Genomic DNA, 24,074 nt, shown 5'->3' with positions numbered 1-24,074 from the left:
TGCGGACACCCTTCATGAGCCTTCTCAGTCCCTACAGGAAGCCCACAGCACTGGCTGCCACTGCCTGCGCCAAGACAGCCCCCTCCCCTGCTTACCCCCAGACAATACCTAGGCTTACTTTATCTAAAATCAAAGAGTAACTTCTACCATGGATCTAATGAGAGAAAAAAATAAAAATAAAATAATAAAAAAATAATAAAATCAGAGAGTACCAGGTCTCTAGCAGAAAAATCAACTAAATGTCAGGGACCTATAAGTCATTAAAAAAAAAAAAAAAAAAAAAAAGAGTGGAAGGCCATTAGTCAAGCTATGTGCTGGGCTGCTAATGTAGCCCCTGCATGGGGGCGGTCAGGAGCACACTGCAGTGAGCCTCATGTCCCACAAGCACAGCACCGCTGCAAGGAGCCAGGGAGCCCGGAGGCCGGTCTTGTTTCTCAGACATCAGTGCACACACGAGGACTCTGCCCTCACATCACTTGTTTTGCTTCTTCCTAAATGGCTTCTTGCATCCCAATCCCTGATCCTGGAAGAAGGCAGAGAAACTGGCTCATACAGAGACCTGCAATTCTATACTAGCTTAACACAACTATGACACACAAGGTGGGGGGGACAACAGAAGAGGTGGGCAAAAGCAGTCACAATGGTGGGGGATGCTTCGAATACTGGATGGTGTCCAGAGCTGCCCCGATGTCATAATTCTTGGTCTGCAGGAGCCTGGTGAGCCAGCCACCTTCGTCAGAGAAGCCCATGGACAGCATCTGGGAGAGGGACTCAATCAGCCGTGGGTCTGCCTCTGCCGAAACAGGAAGGAAGCCATGAGGAATGGCGCTGAGCCCCCTGAGTCACCCGAAACACACAGCCTCCTGCCTTGGCCAACTGGGACCAGGCTTGCCAGTGGCCGAGCCTGCCCAGAGCTCTGGCCTAGGCCACGGTGGACCTGCTTTCTCTGTAAAGGGCCAGTCTTTTTCACACTGCTCAACTCTGCCACTGTGACACAAGGCAGCCAGGTGGTATGTAAACAAAACTATCAATGGACACTGAAATATGCATTTCATCTAACTGTCACATCATTTGATTTAAAAATATAAGAAATACTCTTGGCCCATAGGCCATAGCTCACCATCCCTTCCCCTAAGGCGGAGAAGACACATACCAGCAGCCCATGGCAGGTGGTGCACACGGACCTTGGTTTACCCACGGCTGCCATGTGACAATGAGGAGTCTCAGCTGCGTGTCAGCTGTCCCCCTACCCTACCCTCACTGCATTCTACACCACCCACTTCAGTGGTGGCTTCTGCCTGGTTCCTATAGGGATCTCGGCTATGACCCCCACTCTCAGGCCAGCCCTCCCTGAGGAGACACTGAAGAGTCTGAGCCCAAGGTGAGTCGTGGGGACACACCCAGTGCTACTCCCACTCTGGGTCACACCTGCCTTAAATCCAGGTCTGCATGTTAAGTTTTAGAAACTCCTACAGTTAATATTCCTTGCTCTGGAGTTTGCTTCAAGAAAAATTTTTAAAACTCCTACATTAGCAGAGTTTACTCGCTGTTGCTCAGTGTAGACCTAAGAGGACAAAACCAACTCCTAACCTCCCCAGCCTACAGACAAGCCCCGCAGTGGAGAACATCCCATCCTTATGTTTGTGTCGCTGAAATCAGAAGGGGACAGGATGCTCTGAAGGGAAAGGTAGGAATGAATACAAAGCCTCTTGGTTCACTTGCCTGGCGGCAGATGCGGGTATAAGGCAGCTTCCTTCAGCCCTGTGGGTCCCTCCTGGGAGGCATCCAGAGAGCTTGGCCCTTCAGATTCTGGCATCTGTAGGGACTGAAGTTCACCTGTAGATGGGTCCACTTCTTTTGAAGACAAATGGGTCCAGTCATCATCTCCTCCTGAACAGTTATCAGACTCCATCTGTTCCTGGAACAAAACTCACCATGAGCACACAGGAGGCATGCGCTACAGGCCAAGCCTAACATGACACCAACTCCTGGCATGCATGCCAGGGAGCGTGCACGTGCACATGCATTTAAAGCTGCAGGGGGCTACAGGGAACAGCCACTCTCAAAGACCAAGTAACTACAAAATTCTAGCAGGTTCCCAAAGGACTTTAATGCCACAGACATCACTACAGGAATAGCAGCAGCTCCCTTGGATTTTGTAAGTGGGGCTGCATAGGTGCTGAGGATGATGCAGAGGTGCAGGCCACAGATCACTAGGCTGGCCACGGTCCCAGGTGGCGGGAGGAGCACAGGCTTGCCTCAGGGTGCCCCTCGGACTCCAAGGCAATCTTTCTCATCTGCTCCGCCAGAGACTGCGTGGCGCCCTCAACGTTCCCACGGGGCTTGCTGGGCTCAGAGTAGCAGCTGCTTGACTGCGAGCTGCTCTTCTCTGTGGTGAAACACTCTGGAGAGACAGGGGTCAGGCGGCTTCTTTTCCCTCCATGCTCCACATCAATATCAACTTCAATGCCTAGAGGCCAAGGAGGAAAGAAAAAGCTGTGAAGTTCCCCCAAGGATGCACCTGCAGGCAGGAGCTTGGCCTGTGGGGACTGCAGACTCACGAAGATCTCACATTCAGTTCCCACAAGCAGGTAACGGTCTGGATGGTGGCACTCAGCATGTGGATACAGGTGCTAGGTTCTCCTACTGAGCTTGACCCTAGAGTCACATAGCCAGTATGGGACCAGCCAAGATACAAACCCTTGAGTCAGAGGCTCCTCCCAGTATCCCAGCTCCAAATCTCTTGTGGCTTCTGAAAACTCTCCGTGTGCCTATGATACTGGACCTTTCTCTTTCTCCAATCCACTAAAACATGAACCTCAGCTAACATCTAAGGTCAGCTTCTGAGCTAGAAAGTCCAAAGAGACCTTGTTTTTCCTAACCATGCAGGACATAGGCTACACTGCAGGTAAGGCCAGGCCCTAAGTACAGGGGGAGCCAATGCTACATGTGGCAGGCGCCTCCAGCCACAGTGATGGAAGGCTATGTGCCTCATGATACCTGCACATAGAGGCTTTGTGCGATGACACGTACACGCACCTAAACACTAGGGCTCTGCTCAGAGAGGCAGACAGGCCATGCAGTCGAGGCGTAGGGCCCAAGGTTGGCAGCACAGGGAGCCTGCACACCTCTAGGCTCACCTAACTCACCAGGGACAGAGGGAGGAATCACAGTATTTTTTTTTTTTTTTTCTCGAGACGGAGTTTCGCTCTTGTTACCCAGGCTGGAGTGCAATGGCGCGATCTCGGCTCACTGCAACCTCCACCTCCTGGGTTCAGGCAATTCTCCTGCCTCAGCCTCCTGAGTAGCTGGAATTACAGGCACGTGCCACCATGCCCAGCTAATTTTTTGTACTTTTAGTAGAGACGGGGTTTCACCATGTTGACCAGGATGGTCTCGATCTCTTGACCTCGTGATCCACCCGCCTCGGCCTCCCAAAGTGCTGGGATTACAGGCTTGAGCCACCGCGCCCGGCTCACAATATTTTTTAGATTAAACGGTCAAAAGTCTCCGTACCAACAGCTTAGAGTCACCACTTGCCAGAGGCTGTGGTGCAAACTCCCTGCTCCCATTCCACTCCCCAAAGCCTCCCTGTGCTCTTTCAGCTCATGCTACTCTTGCCTATTGGTAAGAGTTCACATCTATGCACTTTTTACTCTAGACCAGTAGCTGCCTCCCCTTCCACTACCTTTTCTAAGACTTAATTTTTTGTTAAAACATTCAGTGTTGGCCGGGCGCGGTGGCTCAAGCCTGTAATCCCAGCACTTTGGGAGGCCGAGGCGGGTGGATCACGAGGTCAAAAAATCGAGACCATCCTGGTCAACATGGTGAAACCCCGTCTCTACTAAAAATACAAAAAATTAGCTGGGCATGGTGGCGCGTGCCTGTAATCCCAGCTACTCAGGAGGCTGAGGCAGGAGAATTGCCTGAACCCCGGAGGCGGAGGTTGCGGTGAGCAGAGATCGCGCCATTGCACTCCAGCCTGGGTAACAAGAGCGAAACTCCGTCTCAGAAAAAAAAAAAAAAAAAAACATTCAGTGTTTCAGGTAGTACCTCTATCTAAATGTTCTTTGCTGGGTCAATTAGCAGACTATTTCCTTGTATAGCTTTTTGTTTTCCTACCACTAATGACGCCTTCTCTTTTTTTTTTTTTAAGACAGTCTCGCTCTGTTGCCCAGGCTGGAGTGCAATGGCGCGATCTCAACCACTGCAGCCTCCGCCTCCTGGATTTAAGCAATTCTCCTGCCTTGGCCTCCTAAGTACCTGGAACTACAGGCATGTACCACCACACACAGCTAATTTTTCATATTTTTAGTAGGGATGGGGTTTCACCGTGTTAGCCAGGATGGTCTTGATCTCCTGATCTTGTGATCCGCCCACCTCGGCCTCCCAAAGTGCTGGGATTACAGCGTGAGCCACCACGCCTGGCCTTCTCTGAGACGTAGTCTCGCTCTGTTGCCTGGGCTGAAATGCAGTGGCGCAATCTCGGCTCACTGCAACCTCCGCCTACCAGGTTCAAGCAATTCTCCTGCCTCAGAGTCCTATGTAGCTGAGATTACAGGTGCCCGCCACCACACCCAGCTATAATTTTTGTATTTTTAGTATAGATGGGGTTTCACCATGTTGGCCAGGCTGGTCTTGAACTCCTGACCTCAAGTGATCTGCCCATCTTGGCCTCCCGAAGTGCTTAGATTACAGGCATGAGCCATCGTGCCCAGCCTGCCTTCTCTTTTCATTTGCTTACTCTCCCCATGTTCTCCCATAGCATTTCCATAGTTTTCTACATGGGTGAAGTTGATCAGAGGCCCCACTGGTTCTGGTGTTTTCCTTAGAGAATGCCCCTTGGTATGCAGCCTCCTATTCCAGCGAGGACTGGCAGCTCTCTGGGCAGAGGCTCTGCTGTGATGTTGTGACCACCTTTACTTTCACCCTCTGTCCTGTTAGGTCCTTTGTTTCCTAACATCTTTGTTCTTCATTCTGGGTTTCTCTTTTCATGTGGTTCAAACCAAGGTTAAAATAATTAAGACTGTATATCAGAAAGTTACTGTTCTGACCTTATATTTGATCATTTTAGTTGGGTATAGAATTCTAAGTCAGACACGGTGGCTCATGCATGTAATCTTTTTTTTTTTTCATGCATATAATTTTAACACTTTGGGAGACCAACATGAGAGATCTCTTGAGCCGAGAAGTCCAAAATCAGCCTGGGTAGCATGGCAGGACCCCAACTCTAAAAAAATGTTTTATTTTTTTATTTTTATTTTTGTTCTGGAGACAGAGTCTTCTCACTCTGTTGCCCAGGCTGAAGTGCAGTGGCACAATCTGGGCTCACTGCAACCTCCGTCTCCCAGGTTCAAGCGATTATCCTGCCTCAGCCTCCAGAGTAGCTGGGATTAAAGGCATGCATCACCACACCCGGCTCATTTTTGTAGTTTTAGTACAGACAAGGTTTCACCATGTTGGCCAGGTTGGTCTTGAACTCCTTACCTCAGATGGTCCACACACCTCAGCCTCCAAAAGTACTGAGATTACAGGCATGAGCCTGGCTTACAAAAAATTTTTTAAATAGGTGGGCACAGAGCTGGGCATGGAGGCTCATGCCTGTAGTTCCAGCACTTTGGGAGACTGAGGCAGGTGGATCACGAGGTCAGGAGTTCAAGATCAGCCTGACCAAGATGGTGAAACCCTGTCTCTACTAAAAATACCAAAATGAGCCAGGTGTGGTGGCAGGCGCCTGTAATCCCAGCTACTTGGGAGGCTAAGGCAGAGAACTGCTTGAACCCGGGAGGCGGAGAGTGCAGTGTGCCAAGATCATGTCAGTGCACTCCAGCCTGGGTGACAGAGTAAGACTCTGTCTCCAAAAAAAAAAAAAAAAAAAAGCTGGGCACAGTGGCACATGCCTGTAGTCCCAGCTACTTGGGAGGCTGAAGCAGAAGGATCACTTGAGCCGAAGAGACCGAGGAGATCAAGACAATTGTACCACTGCACTCCAGCCCAGGTGACAGTGAGCAGTGAGACCCTGTTTCAAAAACAAAAAAATTCTAGGCTGAAAAGCCTTTTTAATTGATTTTTGAAGTCATCACTTGTTCCATTGTCTCCTAGTTTCTTATGTTTGTTTGCTCTTTGTAGTCCCAAGTGTTTACGGTAACCTAGAGTTTTAGGAGCCCCTCTTTATCCTCAGGGTTCTGACACTTGACAATGATAAGCTTTTTTTTTTTTTTTTTTTTTTAAGAGACAAGGCAGGTTCTGTTGCCCAGGATGGAGTGCAGCGGCACAATCTAGGCTTGTTGCACCCTCTACCTCTCAGGCTCAAGCCATCCCCAACCTCAGCCTCCCAAGTAGCTGGGGCAATAAGTACACAACTCCATGCCTGGTCAATTTTTGTAGTGTTTGTAGACAAGGGAAGAGCTGGAGTGGTGTCTCACTATGTTGCCAAGGCTGGTCTCAAACTTGTGAGCTTAAATGATCTGCCTGCCTTGATCCCAAAGTGTTGGGATTACAGGTGTGAGCCACCGTGCCTGGCACCAAGAAACTATCTTGCATTCTATGTTCATTTCCTCCTTTCAGTTTTCTGTTCTTTCTAGAATTCCTAGTCATCCTATATTGGGCTTCCAGACTTGTTCCTATACTAGTTTTCTTTTCTTTCCTCCTATCTCTATTTTGCTTTTGGAATATCTCCTTGAGACAGTATCAGAATCTAAGTCTTCTTTTAAAGTTTTTCTCTTTTCTTTTTTTTTGAGACGGAGTTTCACTCACGTTACCCAGGCTGGAGTGCAATGGCGCGATCTCGGCTCACCGCAACCTCCTCCTCCTGGGTTCAGGCAATTCTCCTGCCTCAGCCTCCTGAGGAGCTGGGATTACAGGCACGCACCACCATGCCCAGCTAATTTTTTGTAGTTTTAGTAGAGATGGGGTTTCACCGTGTTGACCAGGATGGTCTCGATCTCTTGACCTCGTGATCCACCCGCCTCGGCCTCCCAAAGTGCTGGGATTACAGGCTTGAGCCACCGCGCCCGGCCAGTTTTTTTCTTTTATATTTTTTAATTTCAAGAACTTTATTCTATTCCCTTTGTTATCCTTTTTATAGTAACCTGTTCCTTTTTTCATGCAGACAATATTCTTTCGTATCTGACTGAGGGCACTAACATTCTCTTCTCTTTAAGACCTTTTCTCCCATGTGTGGAGGCTTCCTCAGATGGTTGGTGACCCAAGGCTGTCTGTTCCCACTGAAGCACTAAGGAAAGGTCGACAGGAAGCCTTCGGTGGGGCCAGGGCCATCATTAACTTCCCCTCTACAGGGTGACTGGGGGCCTGGCAGGCAGGAGCTGTAGGACTCTTCTCTGGGGGCATTCAGCCTCCCTCCACAGGGACTCCCCATCTCCTGCCTGGCCAGGGAAGTGACTGCTGGGACCACTGCTCATTCGGGATGCCCAGTTTCAGCCTGGTGCCTCACCCTGCCCTGTGTCTCTGGTATCCCATGGCTGAAGCTTCCCTGGGTCAGGTGCTCCTGGAATTAAACATGGGATCTCCTTCAAGTGTTGGCAAGAATCGTCATCTGGCCGAGTGGGCCCTGAAGTCTCTAACTGACACTTACTAGAGGTTTTTCAACCCTCCTCCTTGTTCCTTCCTTCTTTGGCCAGAAGTGGGCCCTGAAGTCTCTGATGGACTCCTACCTCTTGCCTTTCCTGGTACCTGAACACGTGGTCTTGCTTCTCACCAGGATGCCCTCTGCAGGCACAGAGGTTTCTGAAGCTTCCCTTGACAGGCTGCCACCCTCCCTTCATTTCCATCTTCCAAACTCTGATGACATCTTTGTCTTTTCCTCTATTACTTTCCTTGTATATGGTGTTTTCTTTTTTGGTTAAGCCCTTTCCTGTTATTTCAGTAGAGTTTAAGTAAAAGCAGGCTTAACTGCAAGTACCTCCATCTGTAATATTTCAATTGTTTTTCTCCTTTATTCTTTCCAACTGTGATTATCAAAAGGTTGAAGCAAACAGAAGAGTTGAAAGAATAGTATAATCAACACCCATATGCTTTTTTAATGGGTATGTAATGAGACTCATCTGTAAACAGATCAGAGAAATTACAGAATTAGGATTTCTCAAATTTGATGATGAAAGCCTGAGATTTCAGGGCTTATAATAAGACTGGACAGGCTGCTCTGCCACTGGAGTAGCCATTTTTATATTTCTTTACTTTCTTAAGAAACTTGCTTTCACTTAAAAATAAACAAACAAAAAAAAAGCAAAACTGGACGATGCTCCGTGCCCTGCTGCCCCACAAAGCCTCTGCATGTGGGTGTGTGTTTATCAAAGATAACATGTCCAGGACGGACTCTGTGGCTTCATGTCCTGGATGTCGGGGCCTGCAACCTCCCAGCCAGGAGGAGCCTGGGTCTCAGTGGTGGCTCTGAAAGGCCTTGGCTCTTCACATGAAAGCCACCGCCCACCCCACACACACTGCTACCGGGAGGCTGCTGTTGACTCATTACCCTTTGGGCCCTGCTCTGGAAACAGTCCCTTCTAGGCAGTTAACCTGTGAGTCATCCTCATAAAGGAAAGAAAATAGCCCTAACTTCCACAACAGAGTAAGCCACTCCTTGACTAGCTCTCCTCAGCTGAAACCACTCTATTTTACTAAAATGTTCCTTGTTTGTAGAGCTCCAGGCTCCTCCTCAGTTAGGAAAAAGCAATTCTATCCCCTTTAAACCTTTAGCCTTTAGTGCTCAAAGACCTCTGAGCACTTGCAAAATTATTCCTGTCTGTGCCAAATGGAGCATCCAGTTCAGTTCTGATATGCTGCACCAGCACAGGTGGGTCTTGGGACAGTGTGACCCCAAGCACCTAGGCAGCCTCCCAGAAAGATCCCCAGGCCCCACCAACACCCAATTACCAGGATCAAAAAAGGTAAGGCCTGGGGATCTGCACTGTCTTTTCAAGTCTCTACCTGAACCTAGACTTGGTTTTGTGAACAAAGGATGTCTCCTTTGTTCTTTGAGTGAAAGACTCTTGTTCATACCTTCAAATTCACCTGCAATTTCTCAGACCTTTACTATGTCCAGAGTAAGCAGCAGGGTTTAGGCAGAGCCTATCTCAATCATAATCTCAGTGCTCCACTGTTTTCCCCTCCCTGGAAAGCGTTAAGAATAGCGATTCTTGGCAGGGCATGGTGGCTCAAACCTGTAATCCGAGCATTTTGGGAGGCTGAGGCAAGTGGATCACCTGAGGTCAGGAGTTTGAGACTAGCCTGGCCAACATGTAGTGAAACCCCCATCTCTACTAAAAATACAAAAATTAGCTGGGCATGGTGGCAGGCACCTGTAATCTCTCTACTCAGGAGGCTAAGGCAGGAGAATCACTTGAACCCAGCCATGACTTCATTATTGCATTCTCCAGCCTGGGCAACCAGAGTGAAACTCCATCACAAAAAAAAAAAAAAATAGCAATTTTTCTTTCCTATTCTCTGACTTCGCCTCTAAACTTCAGTAAAGAAGCCATATGTATTTGGGCTGTTTAGTTCAGCAACAATGCCAATATGTCACTGCTGCTTCAAAGCAGAATACATAAGGCCAGGCACGGGGGCTCATGCCTATAATCCCAGCACTTTGAGAGGCCAAGGCAAGCAGACCACCTGAAGTCAGGAGTTTGAGACCAGCCTAGCCAACATGGTGAAACCCTGTCTCTACTAAAAAAAATACAAAAATTAGCTGGGTGTGGTGGCTGGCACCTAAAATCCCAGTTACCCAGGAGGCTGAGGCAGGAGAATTGCTTGAACCCAGGAGGCAGATGTTGCAGTGAGCAGAGATTGCACAACTGCATTCCGGCCTGGGTGACAAAGCGAGACTTCGTCTCAAAAAAAAAAAAAAAAATCAGAATGAGCAGAGTTGGAAATGGCAGTCATGACCTGCAGCCACAGGAGGTGGCAGACAGGATTTAGACAGCCCTCCTAGCAGCATTCTTTCAGACACTGAACACCTTTGGACAGGCTAGGTGGACAAAGCCAGCCACTACAGTCGCAAAGATAAGCTCGCTTTTTTCGAGAGAGAGATGCAGGTGTCCCAGCAATCCATCTGCCATCACAGATCCACCATCATCTTGAACTAAAAGTTGGCTTCATCTGCTGATTGTTACTTCCTACTGCTGCACGCTCCGCCCCAGACCCTTAGTCAGACACAACAGGTACTTTCTAAAGCCCACCGGGGAGGGTTCTCAGAACCTTAGCTCATGCCTGGGGTCAGGTGGCACCACTCTAGAGGTACATGTTGGGGTTCACCCACGCCAGCAGACCCACTGTGCAACCTGAGGCACCGGAACTGGGTGTCACCGAGAGCATCTGCCTCCACCTTCTCCCCCTTCTGATGCAGGCCCAGCATTCAAAAGCACCCAGGAAAGGTTTGGGGGTTGCAAACTAAAAGAAGGAAAGGATAAATAGCATCTCAGCTAACTATTACCCAAGTCCTCAAAAGTCCAAATCCCAAGGCCCAGCTTAGGGGAAAATGCAGACTGTTGTTCACCCAAAGGAGGGCATTCAGAGGTGACAGGCAAGCCCTGCAACCAGAGCCTGGTCACCCTCCCTTACTGGGATTTTCCCAACCAAATGCTGGCTGATTCTACTTCACTCCGTGTAGAAAGCTTGAGAATTCTGTCACGGAATTCAACCTTGAGTGCCTGTGTTCCAGCACTTATTTAACAAAGGTTAATATGAGGCCTCACTAGTGTCAAGAGTATGTCAATTACCCATTCCTCTGCAGTATTCCAGGTGAAAGTTACATAAAGTGCAGGCTGAGTTAGGAAAGCACTGGGCAAGAGGGTGTACTCACCCAGAGGGCTGAGGGCAGCTGCCACGCTCTCCCCTACGTTCTTCAGGAAATTCACACTGGGATCCTCTGATGGACCAGAAGCTTTGATTTTCACAAAGATAAAATAAAGATATCTCTAATGCCATGAATACTTGTTACAGTCCTGTCACCTTCTTGCCAAGGTTCCCGTGTTCCCAGGTGACTTCTATCCTGAACCCCTTGTCCAGCAGCCCACTCAGCAGCCCCCTCTCCTCCCTCCCATTCTGCGGCCCCTGCCCCTGCACCATGAGCCTCTCCACCCTCCTGCGCTGCTCCCCCTCATCTGTGACCCTGATGCTCAGTAACCCCACAGAGGCTCAGGCTCAGTACACTATGGATAAATACTGAGCAAATCCTTGAGTAAATGTGTTATTTACTCAAAGTCAAGCAAACATCCCTATCTTTGTCCCAAAGGGTGAGGTGATTCACAGGACACAGTAAGATTAATAAAATCAGAATCCAAAAATCCAGACTGCAAAGCCAAGGGTAACTCTTAACTTACAACTATGTTTAAAAGGACTTTAGCAACTTTGGCTCTGATCTTCCGGACAACCACCACAAAAGAGAACAAAGTACAGCAGAGACCCCAGCGTGGGAAAGGCCTCCCTGCCTACACCTCAGGGCACCTCAAGAGGGCAGCCTCCTGAGATAGGAAGGGCTCTGCAGGTGAATTTGTGGCCTCGGGCACTTCAGTTTCCCCATTTGAGCAACGCAGAGAATACTCCCCACTTTGCGGGGTTCTTGTGTGATTGTAGGACACAGATGCACAGAGGAATTCAGGACATCAGGAAGGTGGGGAGGTGCCCTGAATTTCTGCCTTGCACACAGGCTCCCTGACTGACTACAGTCATCATTCAGAAGCCAGTTCCAAAACAAGCCTCACCTGATTCTGCCGTGGGACTAGCGCGGGCATCCCCTGCACGAGGAGGACGTGGACTCCAGTTTCCTGGTGGGCCCATCTCCCAGCCTGGCCAACCAAAGTGCCCATGTTTCAGCTTCCTAAGCCAGCGGCTGTGCGAGAAGCCCTGAGGGAAGAATTAGCAGAGGGGCAGGGAGTGAGCAGGTCAGGGTTCCTGCCATCCTGCACCCACGCCAGGCCCGCAGGGAGGGCCTGCTCACCTCAGACAGGTGTCCGAAGGGGCTGGGGAACACGAGCTTGGAGTGCCCCCGGTGCAAGCCCTTTCCCTCGCAGACGCTACAAAGGTCGTAGTCTGGGCAGACGCTGCACTTGTAGCGGGTTCCTACCACGGGCCCATTGCAGCCATCACAGATGACATTGGGGTGCACCATGTTGCGGGGCGCCTCCTGAGCACACGGTGGGCGGTGGTCCCGCCGGCACTCTTTTTTCTCTACATGGAGGGTAGAAAGAACCACTAGAGTGGGGCCCCCTAAAGTCCTCCCATCCATCGTCACCACCAGCAAGGCCCCTGGCCCTGCTCTCCAGCATAGAGTCCACACAAAATTCAGCTCCTTAGGTGAGGGCAGAACAGCAACCAAGAATCTACTAGGAGGTTCCCAGTCCCTGTGTCTGTTACCTGGGCAGTGTGGCCCAGGCAGCAGAGCAGCAGCAAGGAACCCTGTCTGCACAGCTTTGGCTTTGCCCTTCACCCACGCACCATAGCACCAGACCCCACCCCTAGGGTGAACGTGGACTCCTCTTTCTCAGGTCAGACACGGCATTTGTTACGTCTCTTTTTTTTTTTTTTTTTTTTGACACAGAGTCTCACTTTGTCACCCAGGCTGGAGTGCAATGGTGTGATCTCGGCTTGCTGCAACCTCTGCCCCCCAGGTTTAAGTGATTCTCTTGTCTCTGCATCCCGAGCAGCTGGGATTACAGGCATGCACCACCATGCCCAGCTAATTTTTGTATTTTTTGTAGAGACAAGGTTTCACCATGTTGGCCAGGCTAGCCTTGAACTCCTGACCTCAGGCAATCTGCCTGCCTCGGCCTCCTAAAGTGCTGGAATTACAGGCATGAGCAACCATGCCTGACCTATGTCCCTGTTTTAAACAGTCCTCAAATTCCTGACCCCTTCCTTGGTGGAACATCAAGCCCAATTTTTTACTTAGCAGGGAGATGAGTGGAAGCTGAGCTAGCTTCAGGCAGCCCCAGAGCAGCCCCTTACCTTTAATGTAGATTCGGAAGATGTCATCCTTCACATAGGACATAGCCATTGTCAATTCCTCATCACTGGAAAAGGCAACCAAGTCCCCGTCCTCATCTAGATTGTTTAATAAAAGACAGCACGTGAGCACCCAGGGGTTCTCAGCTAGACATAAGTTGTGGAATGGTCTGAGGCCAGTATGAAAGGGACGCTGACAGGGCTATAAACTGAAGCACACCTACTTGGGCCACAGAGGGCAGGGGCAAGAGGCAAGACTATCCCCTCGCTTTGGCACCTCCTGGAAGGTGAGTGCTCCCACCTGGGCCCTGGACCACAGCCACATGCAGGGGACAGAGGGCCTGTGCATAGGAGCAGCAGAGGCTTCAGCTGCTGCACTTATTTAGCCTTGGGCCACCTGGCCCTTCAGAAACATGCCACCTCATTCCACATCCGACCAGGCCCATGTCCATCTTCACGCATGGGAGATCCCTGCCTGTGACCTGCTCCTGAGGGGCCCAGCCCCACAAAGGCCTTGGTGGCTTAGGAGTAAAGGAGACAAGTGCATCCGCCTGCTTCCTTCCATAACAAAGCTAAAAAAACAAGTATTTGTATGTAGTCTCCAGTTGTGACAGATACAGGTGAGCTCAAATGGCTTTAAAGCACCACCTCACGGACCAAACCTCACCATCCACCATGGGAACAGGTGTGGCACCCAAAGACGCAAACAACCCAAATGTCTATCAACTAATGAACGGGTAAACAAAGCGTGGCCTGTCCATACAACAGTATATTATTCAGCCAAAAAAAAAAAAAAAATGAAGTACTGATATGTGCCACAACATTGAACACATTACACTAAGTGAAAGGAACCACTTGCAAGACTACGCTGTATGATTCAATTTACATGAAATTTCCAGGGTTGCAAGATGAACAGATACAGAGGAGGTTAGTGGTTTCTGGGGGCATTTGGATAGGGGGATGATAAAAGTTATGGCGTTTATAAGGTGATGAAAAGTTCTCAGATTGAATATGGTCCACAATCCGATGAAGATGGTGAAAACCACTGACTTGTACACAAAATGGGTGAACCCTTATGTCAGATACGACTCAACATCACAATTTTTTTTAAGAACAGAAGGCCTGGCAGGCTGGCAGCACTCCAGAGGGAGGTCCCAGCACTGCTCCCTCCCAGGGGCCGGCCTTGGCCACCTCCCTCCCTCCTGGCCACAACCACCTCCCTAACCCCACCCCCAGCAGCCACCGGTCACACCAGCGCAGCAGGAAACAGCTCCTGGGTTTCTGTGACCACACCAACACTTCTGAAGAATGTTCTCGTCTTGTCCCTCTCTCCACTTGCCAGTGGGATAACATCTGTACTCCGCCTGGCCCGGAGCGTTCTGTTGGCAATCAGCGCCCTCCTCCCCGGCGCGGTCGCGGCGCGCGCGAGTCGTCCACACCACCGCGCTTGTTTATCCGCGTCACTCCCTCCCATCCGCCGGCGCTCCCCGGGCTCCCCCGGGGCATTATCTGAACCCACCACCTGGCGCAGCAAGATGTCACAGTAACCCGAGTGCCTGCCTGACCACCCCGTTCCCGCGGAGAGCCAGAGAGGACGCCCGGGCGCGTCCTTGCCCAAATTCGCAAGACCTCGGAGGGGGAGGGGTGGCGTCTGACGCTCCCAGGCCCGAGCTGCCGGCCGGCAGGGCCCCACCGCCCCAGGTCCCACAGGGCCGGCCCTGAGCAGCGGTGCCCGGCTTGGGTCACCATTCCAGTCGCCCCAAGGCCGAACTGGGGACCCATGCAGGCCACCGCCACCCAGGGAGCAGCCAGAGCAGACCCCCTCACGTCCCGCCAAGTATCGCCGAGAAGGGAGGGGGCAGCCACCCCGTTGCAGGAGGCCGGGCCCGGCCTGCGTCACAGCCCCCGCTGCTCTCCGGCCCGCTCACCACGGTAGTGCGCCTGGAAGCCGCCGGGCCGCAGCGCGGGGAACAGGGCTGCCACCCGGCTCAGCAGCCGATCGCAGGGCCCCGGACCAGCTGCGGACTCGGCTTCCGCCTCGGGCTCAGGGCTGAAGCAGAAACTGAAGCGGCGGATCTCGCGCGCCGCGTCCTCCTTGCCCAGAAGGTAGGCCTTCACTGTGAGCGACGCCATAACAGACACTCAGCTGGCGGAAAACCGGCTGTACCCGGCGCAACCGACGCGCGGCTTTTATAGCGAGCACGGAGGCCCCGCCCCGCCTCACGAGGGGCGGAGTCTGTCACGCCCGCCCAGCCCCCGCCGTCGCCGCCGCGGCGCGAGAGTCGCCCTGCAGAGGCCCCTTCGCTACTGCCCCCTTCCCCGCTACCCGTCGCTCCGAGTCTCCTTAGCCCCCTCATTGCTGACCCCTCTCCTCACTGCCTGGGTGCACCAAGGACCCCAAGAGACCGGCCCTGGCACTCTTCTAGGCCTGGGCTCCGGACTCTGCACCTGGGATCAAGGGACTGGCGGGGGTCCCGTCCCTAGCCCCTCCCAGGCTTGGGCCGGGCTGTGACTCAGCAATATCCTCAGTTGGGGGTACCCAGTGCAGGGGGAGAGGGACACAGTCCCCATACCAGGGGGCTGCTAGGCCGCCCAGTAGGCACTGCTGGCCAGAACAAGCAACTTGTCCCCGGGTGGGGGTGGGGGGGGATGGACGAGGATGTGAGTTGGGGGCAACATGCTTACAGCCCATAGCATCCTGGGTGATGGGCCCCTAACTAGGTTGAGGGACAGACACCTGACTAGCCTGAGCATCAGAGCAGCTCCCAGTTTAATAGGAATGGAGTGGTCGCCAAGCCTTCACTATGGCCCAAGAGACAACTCATGGACTTCTCAATTCAGCAGGCAGTGTCCATGGCCCTGCAGGAGCTCAGGCCCACTGGCATTGTGGGGAGCCAAGACGGTCATCCAACAGCCTCCTCAGCTAGGAAGAAAGAAACACTGTTTTATGCCACCAGAGTGACCTGTCCATCAGTACTGGGCCAAGGAGAGGGGCAGGAGGGGTGGTCACTCGACGGAGCCTCCCAAGAGGTCAGAATCTGCTGGGTCCAATTCATGCCATTTCAGGCTAGGGCTTTCAGGACCTGGAAAAACATCCAACATCCCAGGGTGGGAAACCCAGAGGGAGGGAAGGGTGGCTGAATGGGGTCAGTCAGGTGTAAAGGTGATGTGTGGGTGTATGCACAGCAGGGGCTGGTCTACAGGCATGACTGATCCTTCCGGGAGGACTCCCAAGTGGGCAAGGCTTCCACCCTGCCCAGAGCAGCCCTGTGGAGAGAGGGCTCAGGCCTCTGCCTGCATCCAGTGGGAGACAGTGGAAAGTGTCCTATGACCTGCTGGAGCCACTGCCTTGCAAACAGCGGCAGGGGACACAGAGGGGCGTGCTGGCAGAGGCTGTGGCCTGCGGACAGGTGCTGGCCAAGCGTGACTCAGCAGCCCCGGCGCCTGAGAGCCACGTGGCCCCACCAGGCTGGCTTTCCTGCCCCAGCTCCCAGCTAAGGCCCAGTCTGAATGGAGTGGGGGACAAAAAGAAAGTCCTCCCGCTCTGAGAACACAGCTTTGAGGAAGCACTCAAGGAGCCCCACTCACCCCAAAAAGGAGCTCCTTTGCTTTCATGCCATTTGGCCCCGTTTGGGATCGTGAGAAGTTTCAACAGGGACTGGGGGCAGATGAAGACATTAGAGGGGAAAAGGAAGCACAGAAGGGGGGTCCTTGGGAAGCTGGAGTAAAGACCCCGGCTCCGGTCCTTCCGGACACACCTTGCTGCCCCAGCGGCTGCCCTGCCCCCACGAGAGGCCAAGGCCTCCTGGAGGTAAACAAGGCAAGGCGGGAACCCCCTGGCAGGGCCCTCTCCTCCAGCGGTGTCGAGATCAGGTGGTCTGGCCGGCAGTGAGTCAGCATCCCATGACTGCTGTCGTAACAGGGGGATCCCCGGGCCCTGCTGCCACCCAACTCAGTGACCTCTTACCTGGAGGCTGGGCTGGGGAGTGCCCCGGGCTGAGTGAGTCCCCTGAGCAGAAAGGGGATGCCGCTGCTAGAGCCAACCAGACCCTGTCCCCCTCTCTAGTCTGACTCCTTCCCCAATGCAGTGGTCCCACCCTGCAATCTTCCCACCTGCATTGCCCGCTTCCCACCCTCTGGTAAGCAGGCCCAGGGAAAGCGTGGCACCTGATCAGGGAGACCCACTGCGGACTAGACTCTCATTTCCTCATCTTTCAAATGGGGCTGAAGTAGGAGGACTCGGCTGCCCTCCCAGGCGATGCCCCGTGGGTGTGCGAGTTGTTTAGCTGTTTTTGGAGCCGTATGCTGGGGTGTGGGGGGTCAGGGCAGGGCAGAGACTTCAGAGGGGGCTGAGATGAAAGAGTGGGGAGGACAGGACAAGCCTGAGCCAAGCGCCCCGCAGTCCCAGGAGACCAGCCCAGGCAGCCACAGGAGTGGTCAGGTTCTGTCTGCTGCTTCCCCTCATGTTGTAACCACCTCCTCAGTTCCTGCTTCCCAAATAATCCCATACCTTGGCAGTGGTGTTCCCAGGTTCACTTCTTTTCTTTGGGGTGTGGAGTCAAGTATCCAGGTGGGTGCTGGGACAGCCAGAGAAAAGGCCAACGAGGGATTCAGGCTGTGCCGCTCTGAGCTATCTTTAGGGAAACTGACCATCACAGGGATTCAGGATGTGCAGCTCTGGGCTATCTTTAGGGAAATTGACAATCACAGGGGACACAGTGCCTCCAGGCCCAGCCCTAAGCCCAAGGGATGAGTTCCTCTACAGGGGTCTGGGTCTTTCAGGGGCCTACTGGGTCTGTGGGGAGCCTTCAGGCCTTCTATACTACAGCCACTCCTTTCCACTCACATGGGAGGGCCACAGCCCTCCCTGCTTTCTTCCTAATAATGCCAGCTCATTCTACCTGGTGACTTTTCCCTGGCTCTCCCTATGGTCTGAAACCTCACCCTCCTGCTCTGCATAGCAATCTCCCACCCAAAATGTCCCCTCCTCCATGGGGCCTTCCTTGACCACTCCCTTGGAAAAATCCCCAGGCACTAGACGTCACTTTTTTTTTTTTTCTTTTTTTGAAACAGTCTCACTCTGTCCTCCAGGCTGGAGTACAGTGGCCTGTTCTCAGCTCACTGCAATCTCCGCCTCCCAGGTTCAAGCAATTCTTCGGCCTCAGGCTTCTGAGTAGCTGGGATTACAAGCACCTTCCACCAAGCCTGGCTAATTTTTGCATTTTTAGTAGAGACAGGTTTCACTATGTTGGCCAGGCGGGTCTGAGCTCCTGACCTCAGGTGATCTACCCACATCGGCCTCCCAGAGTCCTGGGATTTCAGGCCTGAGCCACCCACCCAGCCAGACATCACTTCCTTTTAGCCTTTCCTACTGAAGCCCAAAGCCCAGGCAAAAGGTGTTAGGGGCCATGGGAGGTGGCACGCCCACAAGGGGTTTGCAAAGATCTTTCTAAAAGAAAAGGAGTTCAAGTCATGGACAGACATGGTTAGAGAATTTGGTGATGCCAAGTTGTCAGGCCTGAGAGTCCCAGGAACCCTTACCACTCCAGGAAAGCCAGAGCTACAGAAAGAGGCCCTCTGGGCTGGGAGAATTTCTCCAAATAAATCCAAATATAGCCCGCCTCGGGGTGGGGGCAAGACCCAGGACTCTTGGGGGCACTGAGGGGTCACCCATGCCCAGGGACATCGCCACGTGGGAGTGGGGAAAAGGGCCGCCCAAGGCCAGGCAGTGTCTAAAAGCACAGCCCGGAGCAGGGACCGCAGCAGTGGGACCCCAGAAAGTGCACACGGGGCAGAACCCCCCAGGGCTCCAACTTGGGGCGCGAGGGATGTAGGGGTTACTGAAAGCCCCGGCAAAAGAGGGGGAGGAGACTGGACTCCCTCCCCGCCCTGGCCTCCAGAGCGGCTACCGCCCAACGAAGCACGCCCGCGGGCACTTACCCTGCCCCAGGCGGGATGCCTCACAATTGGAAGTGGCCTGCCTAGGCCACTGGCCCACCATTCCCAGTGTTCTCGAGGTAGAACCCGTCCCCGCCTCTTGGTCGGGGCGCAACCGTAGCCAGCGGGAGAGGCTCGGAAGTCGAGCTGCGACCTGAGGGCCCCGTCCCTCGCCAGACTCCCTTCCTCGCCCACCCGGTGACAGGAGAGCCGGGGGACACTGCTGGGCAATCCCAAAGCAGAGAGCTGAGGATTCTGAAAAGACAAGTGGGAAGCGACAAGCAGTTGGGAGGAGGCTGGGGAAAGACAGCCAAGCGACTCCTGAAGGGTCCAGGCGCCCCAAGCCCATCGAAGACTGGAGGCCCTCAGTGGCGCCTGGGGAGACTGTGGAAAAAGCAGTTCAAGGGGAATCTGGAGCGAGGTGGTGAGAGCAGTGTGGCCTTCTCCAGGAGCTCCAGCCCCAGACAGAGCAGTGACAGGCTGTGCCGGGAGTATGGGGAATCCCGTGGAGGGGGCTGCCCCCACAGTAGGAGCAATGGCCCTCTCCCTCCCCGCCCTCCCCCGCTTCAAAAACCATCCGGAAGAGGCTGGGCGCGGTAGCTCACACCTGTAATCTCAGCAGTTTGGGAGGCCAAGGCGGGCAGATAGCGAGGTCAGGAGTTCGAGACCAGCCTGGCCAATGTGGCGAAAACCCGTCTCTACTAAAAACACAAAAAATTAGCTGGGCGTGGTGGCAGGTGCTTGTAGTCCCAGCTAGTCGTGAAGCTCAGGCAATAGAATCGCTTCAGCCACAGAGGCGGAGGTTGCAATGGAGATGGGGAGGAGGAAGGGAGGGGAGTAGAGAGAGGGAAATTATCGTGCCAGCTCTTCCCCATCGGCCTCCCAACCAGACTCAGCTCTTCAGCCTGTCTGCGAGTCCCTGTGCACCCACTTTGCTCTGCACCTGTCTCCGGCCTGACTGTGGGCTCAGGTAGCTTCGTGGGGTGTGTGGATGTTGTGTGGGAATGTATGTGTGCTTTGTGTGTCCCACGTCTTATAACCGTGAAGCTCTGGAGCAGACCCCTTGGGGTCACCTGTGGATAAAGACTGGGACTGGCCGGGCGCGGTGGCTCAAGCCTTAATCCCAGCACTTTGGGAGGCCGAGGCGGGTGGATCACGAGGTCAAGAGATCGAGACCATCCTGGTCAACACGGTGAAACCCCGTCTCTACTAAAAATACAAAAAATTAGCTGGGCATGGTGGTGCGTGCCTGTAATCCCAGCTACTCAGGAGGCTGAGGCAGGAGAATTGCCTGAACCCAGGAGGCAGAGGTTGCGGTGAGCCGAGATCGCGCCATTGCACTCCAGCCTGGGTAACAAGAGCGAAACTCCGTCCCCCCCTCAAAAAAAAAAAAAAAAAAGGCTAGGACTGAAGCAGGGTCCCCCACCCCCACCTGTGCTAGACCACTACATACTTTTGCATACAGGTTGAGTGAGGTAGGCCCATGACCCAAGCTTGGCCAACCAAAGAACTGTAGCTCCCTGGGTCAGGGACCAACATGTGACCCAAGCTGGCAGATGAAAAGCTCACTGGGGCCATCTGGAAGCAGGAGCCTTGGGGAGGGGGGTATCCCAAGCAGATCAAAGCTTGATCTCAGCATCTGGCTCCTGGATCCAGGTCAGCCTAATGCTGGGTCCTAAGACAGCTTAAGCTAGCTGATTGCGGTTTTGGTCAATTGTATCCAAGAGTACTGACCCATGCCCTATGTCTGCTCTAGGATTTTCCTTTTTTTTTCTTTTCTTTTTTGAGACAGAGTCTGGCTCTGTCACCCAGAATGGAGTGCAGTGGTGTGATCTCTGCTCACTGCAACCTCTGCCTCTTGGGTTCAAGCGATCCTCATGCTTCGGCCTCCCAAGTAGCTGGGATTGCAGGTGTCCACTACCAGACTCAACTGATTTGTTGGCGAGGCTGGTCTTGAACTCCTGGCCTCAAGTGGTCCGCCCACCTCAGCCTCCCAAACTGTTGGGATTACAGGCATGAGCCACCACACTCAGCCTGCTCCAGGGTTCTTGATGGCAGTGATGGTCACAATACAGGACAGAAACGTGGGAGTCAGCTATGACCATGGACTCCCCTCAAGCCACCAGCAATTCCTGTTGATGGTACTTTCTGACAATAGCAACGGTAATAATACACACATGGCACACCCTTAGCATCTGCAGAAGATGAAGGACCCCAGGGTAGAACCATGCTTTTATTTTTTCTTTGTTGAGAAACATGTTTTGAACGCATTACATTACCAAAAAAAGAGTTAATATTGAAATGCAAATGTCAAAATATAAAAACACACACATTTATGACATAGAAACACCTGATTATTTTTATTTTTATTTTTTTGAGACAGAGTCTCACTGTTTCCCAGGCTGTAAGTGCAGTGGCACAAACATGGCTCACTGCAATGTCTGCTTCCCAGGCTCAAGCCTCCAGAGTAGCAGGGATTGCAGGCTAGTTTTCGTATTTTTTGTAGGGATGGGATTTTGCTATGTTGCCCAGCCCGGTCTCAAACTCCTGGGCTCAAGTGAACCTCCCACCTTGGCCTCCCAAAGTGCTGGGACTATAGGCCTGAGCCACTGTGCCCAACCATGATTCTTTATTAACTCATTAAATTATAAGATCTAGAGGCAGGACAAGTAAGTACCAGAAATACGAAGTTACTGCTGCGAGTGTAACCGCTATTTTGAGGTGTCTGCAACACCTACAGTGCAATGTAAAAAACCCTGTGATTTGTCTCAACAGAGCTTAATTCTGGTGGATTTTGCTACTTCCATTCATAATTGACGGACATACCAAGTTTCAGCTCATGGACCTCCCCAATTCTGGGTCCCTGGACCACAGGTTAAGAAGAATGGAATGAGTGGACACCTCCAAGGGCTGTCCCAGAAAATCGTCAGGAAGACAAAGTGGACTGAGTGTTGGCAAGTAATCCAAACACAAATAGGCACTTACATAATGTGTTCAGTAAGAACAAAGGAAAGGCCCATGGGCTGGGGCTTGGACAGCAAGCTGGACTTCTGTGCGCCGTTTGGCTGCAGGCAGCTGCAGTTGTCAGGCACACTCCTCGCACAGGGTGACAGGCAGAACTCACCTGTCTGGAAGTGTCTGAGGGAGTCTGGGTTACCGGTGGGCCCACAGAGCAGCAGAAAATGGAAACGGAGCCAGACAATGACTGTCCCTATCCCTGTTTTAAAGGGAGAAAGGTGGGGTGGAGAGGTTATAGCAAGGGTCAGAATTAAGGGTCCCAGTGCTGGGATACCAGGTTCCCCCTACTCATCCCAGCTCTTCCTACCCCAAAGCTACTAAGAGGGGGAGGGGACTCAAAAGAGCTTCCCGAACTTGGTCACCAATAGGCCACTTCTTTCATTTTTACTGGTTTAATACTTTTAATATTTTTCCTTAAATTACCTCACTGTGTGTGTGTGTGTGTATTTCGAGACACGGTCTCACTCTGTTGCCCAGGCTGGAATGTAATGGCATGATCTTTGCTCACTGCAGACTCAACCTCCTGGGATCAAGTGGTCCTTCCACCTCAGCTACTCAAGTAGTTGGGACTACACAGATGCATGCCACTATGCCTGGCTTGAGGGAGGGGGGGTTGTTTTGTTTATTTGTTGAGATGGGGTCTCACTATGTTGCCCAGGCTGGTCTGAAACTCCTGGGCTCAAGGGATCCTTCTGTCTCGGCCTTTTACCAGTTTAGTTTACATGGGGAGAGGGAAGCCAAAGCCCAACTGGTAAAAACTTCACCCTTTTGCAGGCATGTTGGGCTTCTGGGTGCCTGTCCCCTGAGCCCAATCCTAAACCAAACAGTTTAAGGTTTTAGAAATTAACTTTTCCCAGTTTGGAGGATGCATCTGAGGGAAGTGTCCCATAGTACAGAGACTACAATTAACTATCAGTCAAGAGAGAACAAAGGAGGAGAAGGGAAAAACAAGGGCATTTTTTCAAAGGAGCCCCCAGGATTCAGGATGCATTTGAAAGGGGTACAGACTGAAGATGAATGGCTACCCATCTAGAAAGAGGGGAGCAGGGGGCAGTATCCCTGGTTTCCTTCTCTTCCTAGCAAATATCTGGGGTACATGAGGGAGAGAAGGAAGAATGTCCTCTTTCCCTCTTCCATCCTTGCATCCCTGAGTCCCAGTGACCTTGGCAGATGCTGCCCATGGGTGCCAAAGAGGCTTGCACCCATGAAGCAGGGAGGGCTTAAAGAATAGGAATTACCCACTTTCACTCACCTACGTCTCTATCCCACCTTGGAGTTCCCTAGACCTCATTTATGCCATGAATACTGCATGACCCTTATCCATGAAATGGGAGGTTTAGCTTAATAGGCAGGAATTAACCATGCTCACCTGCTCTGTGTCTTTTAAGCTCTGTTATTGTCTGCCTCTGGATCCCTTGGATCCAGTTTTCTTTCCTAGGGCTTTGACCCAAAGCTTGGAATTGAGTTTGGGACAGAAATGTGTCTCAGGCGGCTGCATGGACTACTTATCATATGCCGAATGTTAAGGTGAAGCTGTGGAATTGAGTCCTCCTCCAACAAGGAAGAGAAAAGGATGTCTTGTGACATTCCCAGAAAACTAATGGCTACAGATATGCTTGCTAAGATTTGAGTACATGGTGCTTGGCTTTGCTTAGCTCCCTTGGTCTTACTGTCCCAAAAAGGAAACCTCTGGGTGATGGGCAGCCTATATACTCTCATCACCTGACAGGATTTGCAGGATAATTGCTCAGAACTAGAACACTGATCCAGATTTTTACAGTAACCATCCTTTTTGTTCTTTCTGAGCTACACCCAGAGATTGCTGGTTGGTTCACAGGAACAAGAAGAACTTATTTCTACACAGGCCTTTTAGATTGGCTTTGATGGAACTCTGTTCCATAGGAAATATCAGATAAGCTCTTTTAAAGCCAAGCCCAGCCATGGGTTTGTATTCTCAAATACCTGTGAGTTGGGTGATCCTCTCCTCTCAAGGTCCCAAGATAAACTTGGGGCTCCTGGACCTGATAGAAAGTGACATTCTTTACTGACCACAGGTCAGGAACACTGTACAGGAACTATGTAGATAAGGGTATGAGGCCAGTTTTTTACCCCCAAGGGGAATTTTTTTTTTTTTTTCTTTTTCTTTGGGACGGAGTTTT

The 24,074-nt window shown here is 52.1% G+C and overlaps 1 protein-coding gene across 6 annotated transcripts in view; it reads right to left on the bottom strand.

The window, feature by feature from the left end:
• Positions 1-196: 196 nt before the first annotated feature.
• The window catches only part of SQSTM1 (sequestosome 1), a 30,927-nt gene continuing 7,049 nt past the window's right edge, over positions 197-24,074 (bottom strand). For 2 of the 6 annotated variants that reach the window (XM_032270231.1, XM_032270234.1), the window contains exons 2-8: positions 12,964-13,059; positions 11,957-12,186; positions 11,721-11,862; positions 10,820-10,900; positions 2,259-2,470; positions 1,723-1,918; positions 197-793 (exon numbers count right to left, since the gene is read on the bottom strand). In XM_032270231.1, the coding sequence (XP_032126122.1) occupies positions 636-793; positions 1,723-1,918; positions 2,259-2,470; positions 10,820-10,900; positions 11,721-11,862; positions 11,957-12,186; positions 12,964-13,012 (1,068 nt within the window). In that variant the 5' untranslated portion in view covers positions 13,013-13,059 and the 3' untranslated portion in view covers positions 197-635. Of the gene's footprint in view, positions 794-1,722; positions 1,919-2,258; positions 2,471-10,819; positions 10,901-11,720; positions 11,863-11,956; positions 12,187-12,963; positions 13,060-14,233; positions 14,351-14,888; positions 15,270-15,324; positions 15,420-18,900; positions 18,922-24,074 lie in introns of those variants that run through there. The other 4 variants (XM_032270229.1, XM_032270233.1, XM_032270230.1 and 1 more) reach the window with 4 other exon arrangements.

The sequence above is a fragment of the Sapajus apella genome, unplaced genomic scaffold, assembly GCF_009761245.1.
Source record: "Sapajus apella isolate SASKATOON/1434 unplaced genomic scaffold, GSC_monkey_1.0 scaffold206, whole genome shotgun sequence".
In the NCBI taxonomy this organism is placed as follows: domain Eukaryota; kingdom Metazoa; phylum Chordata; class Mammalia; order Primates; family Cebidae; genus Sapajus; species Sapajus apella.
The sequence above is the reverse complement of the archived record's forward strand: the minus strand, read 5'-3'. Positions and strand labels throughout refer to the sequence as shown.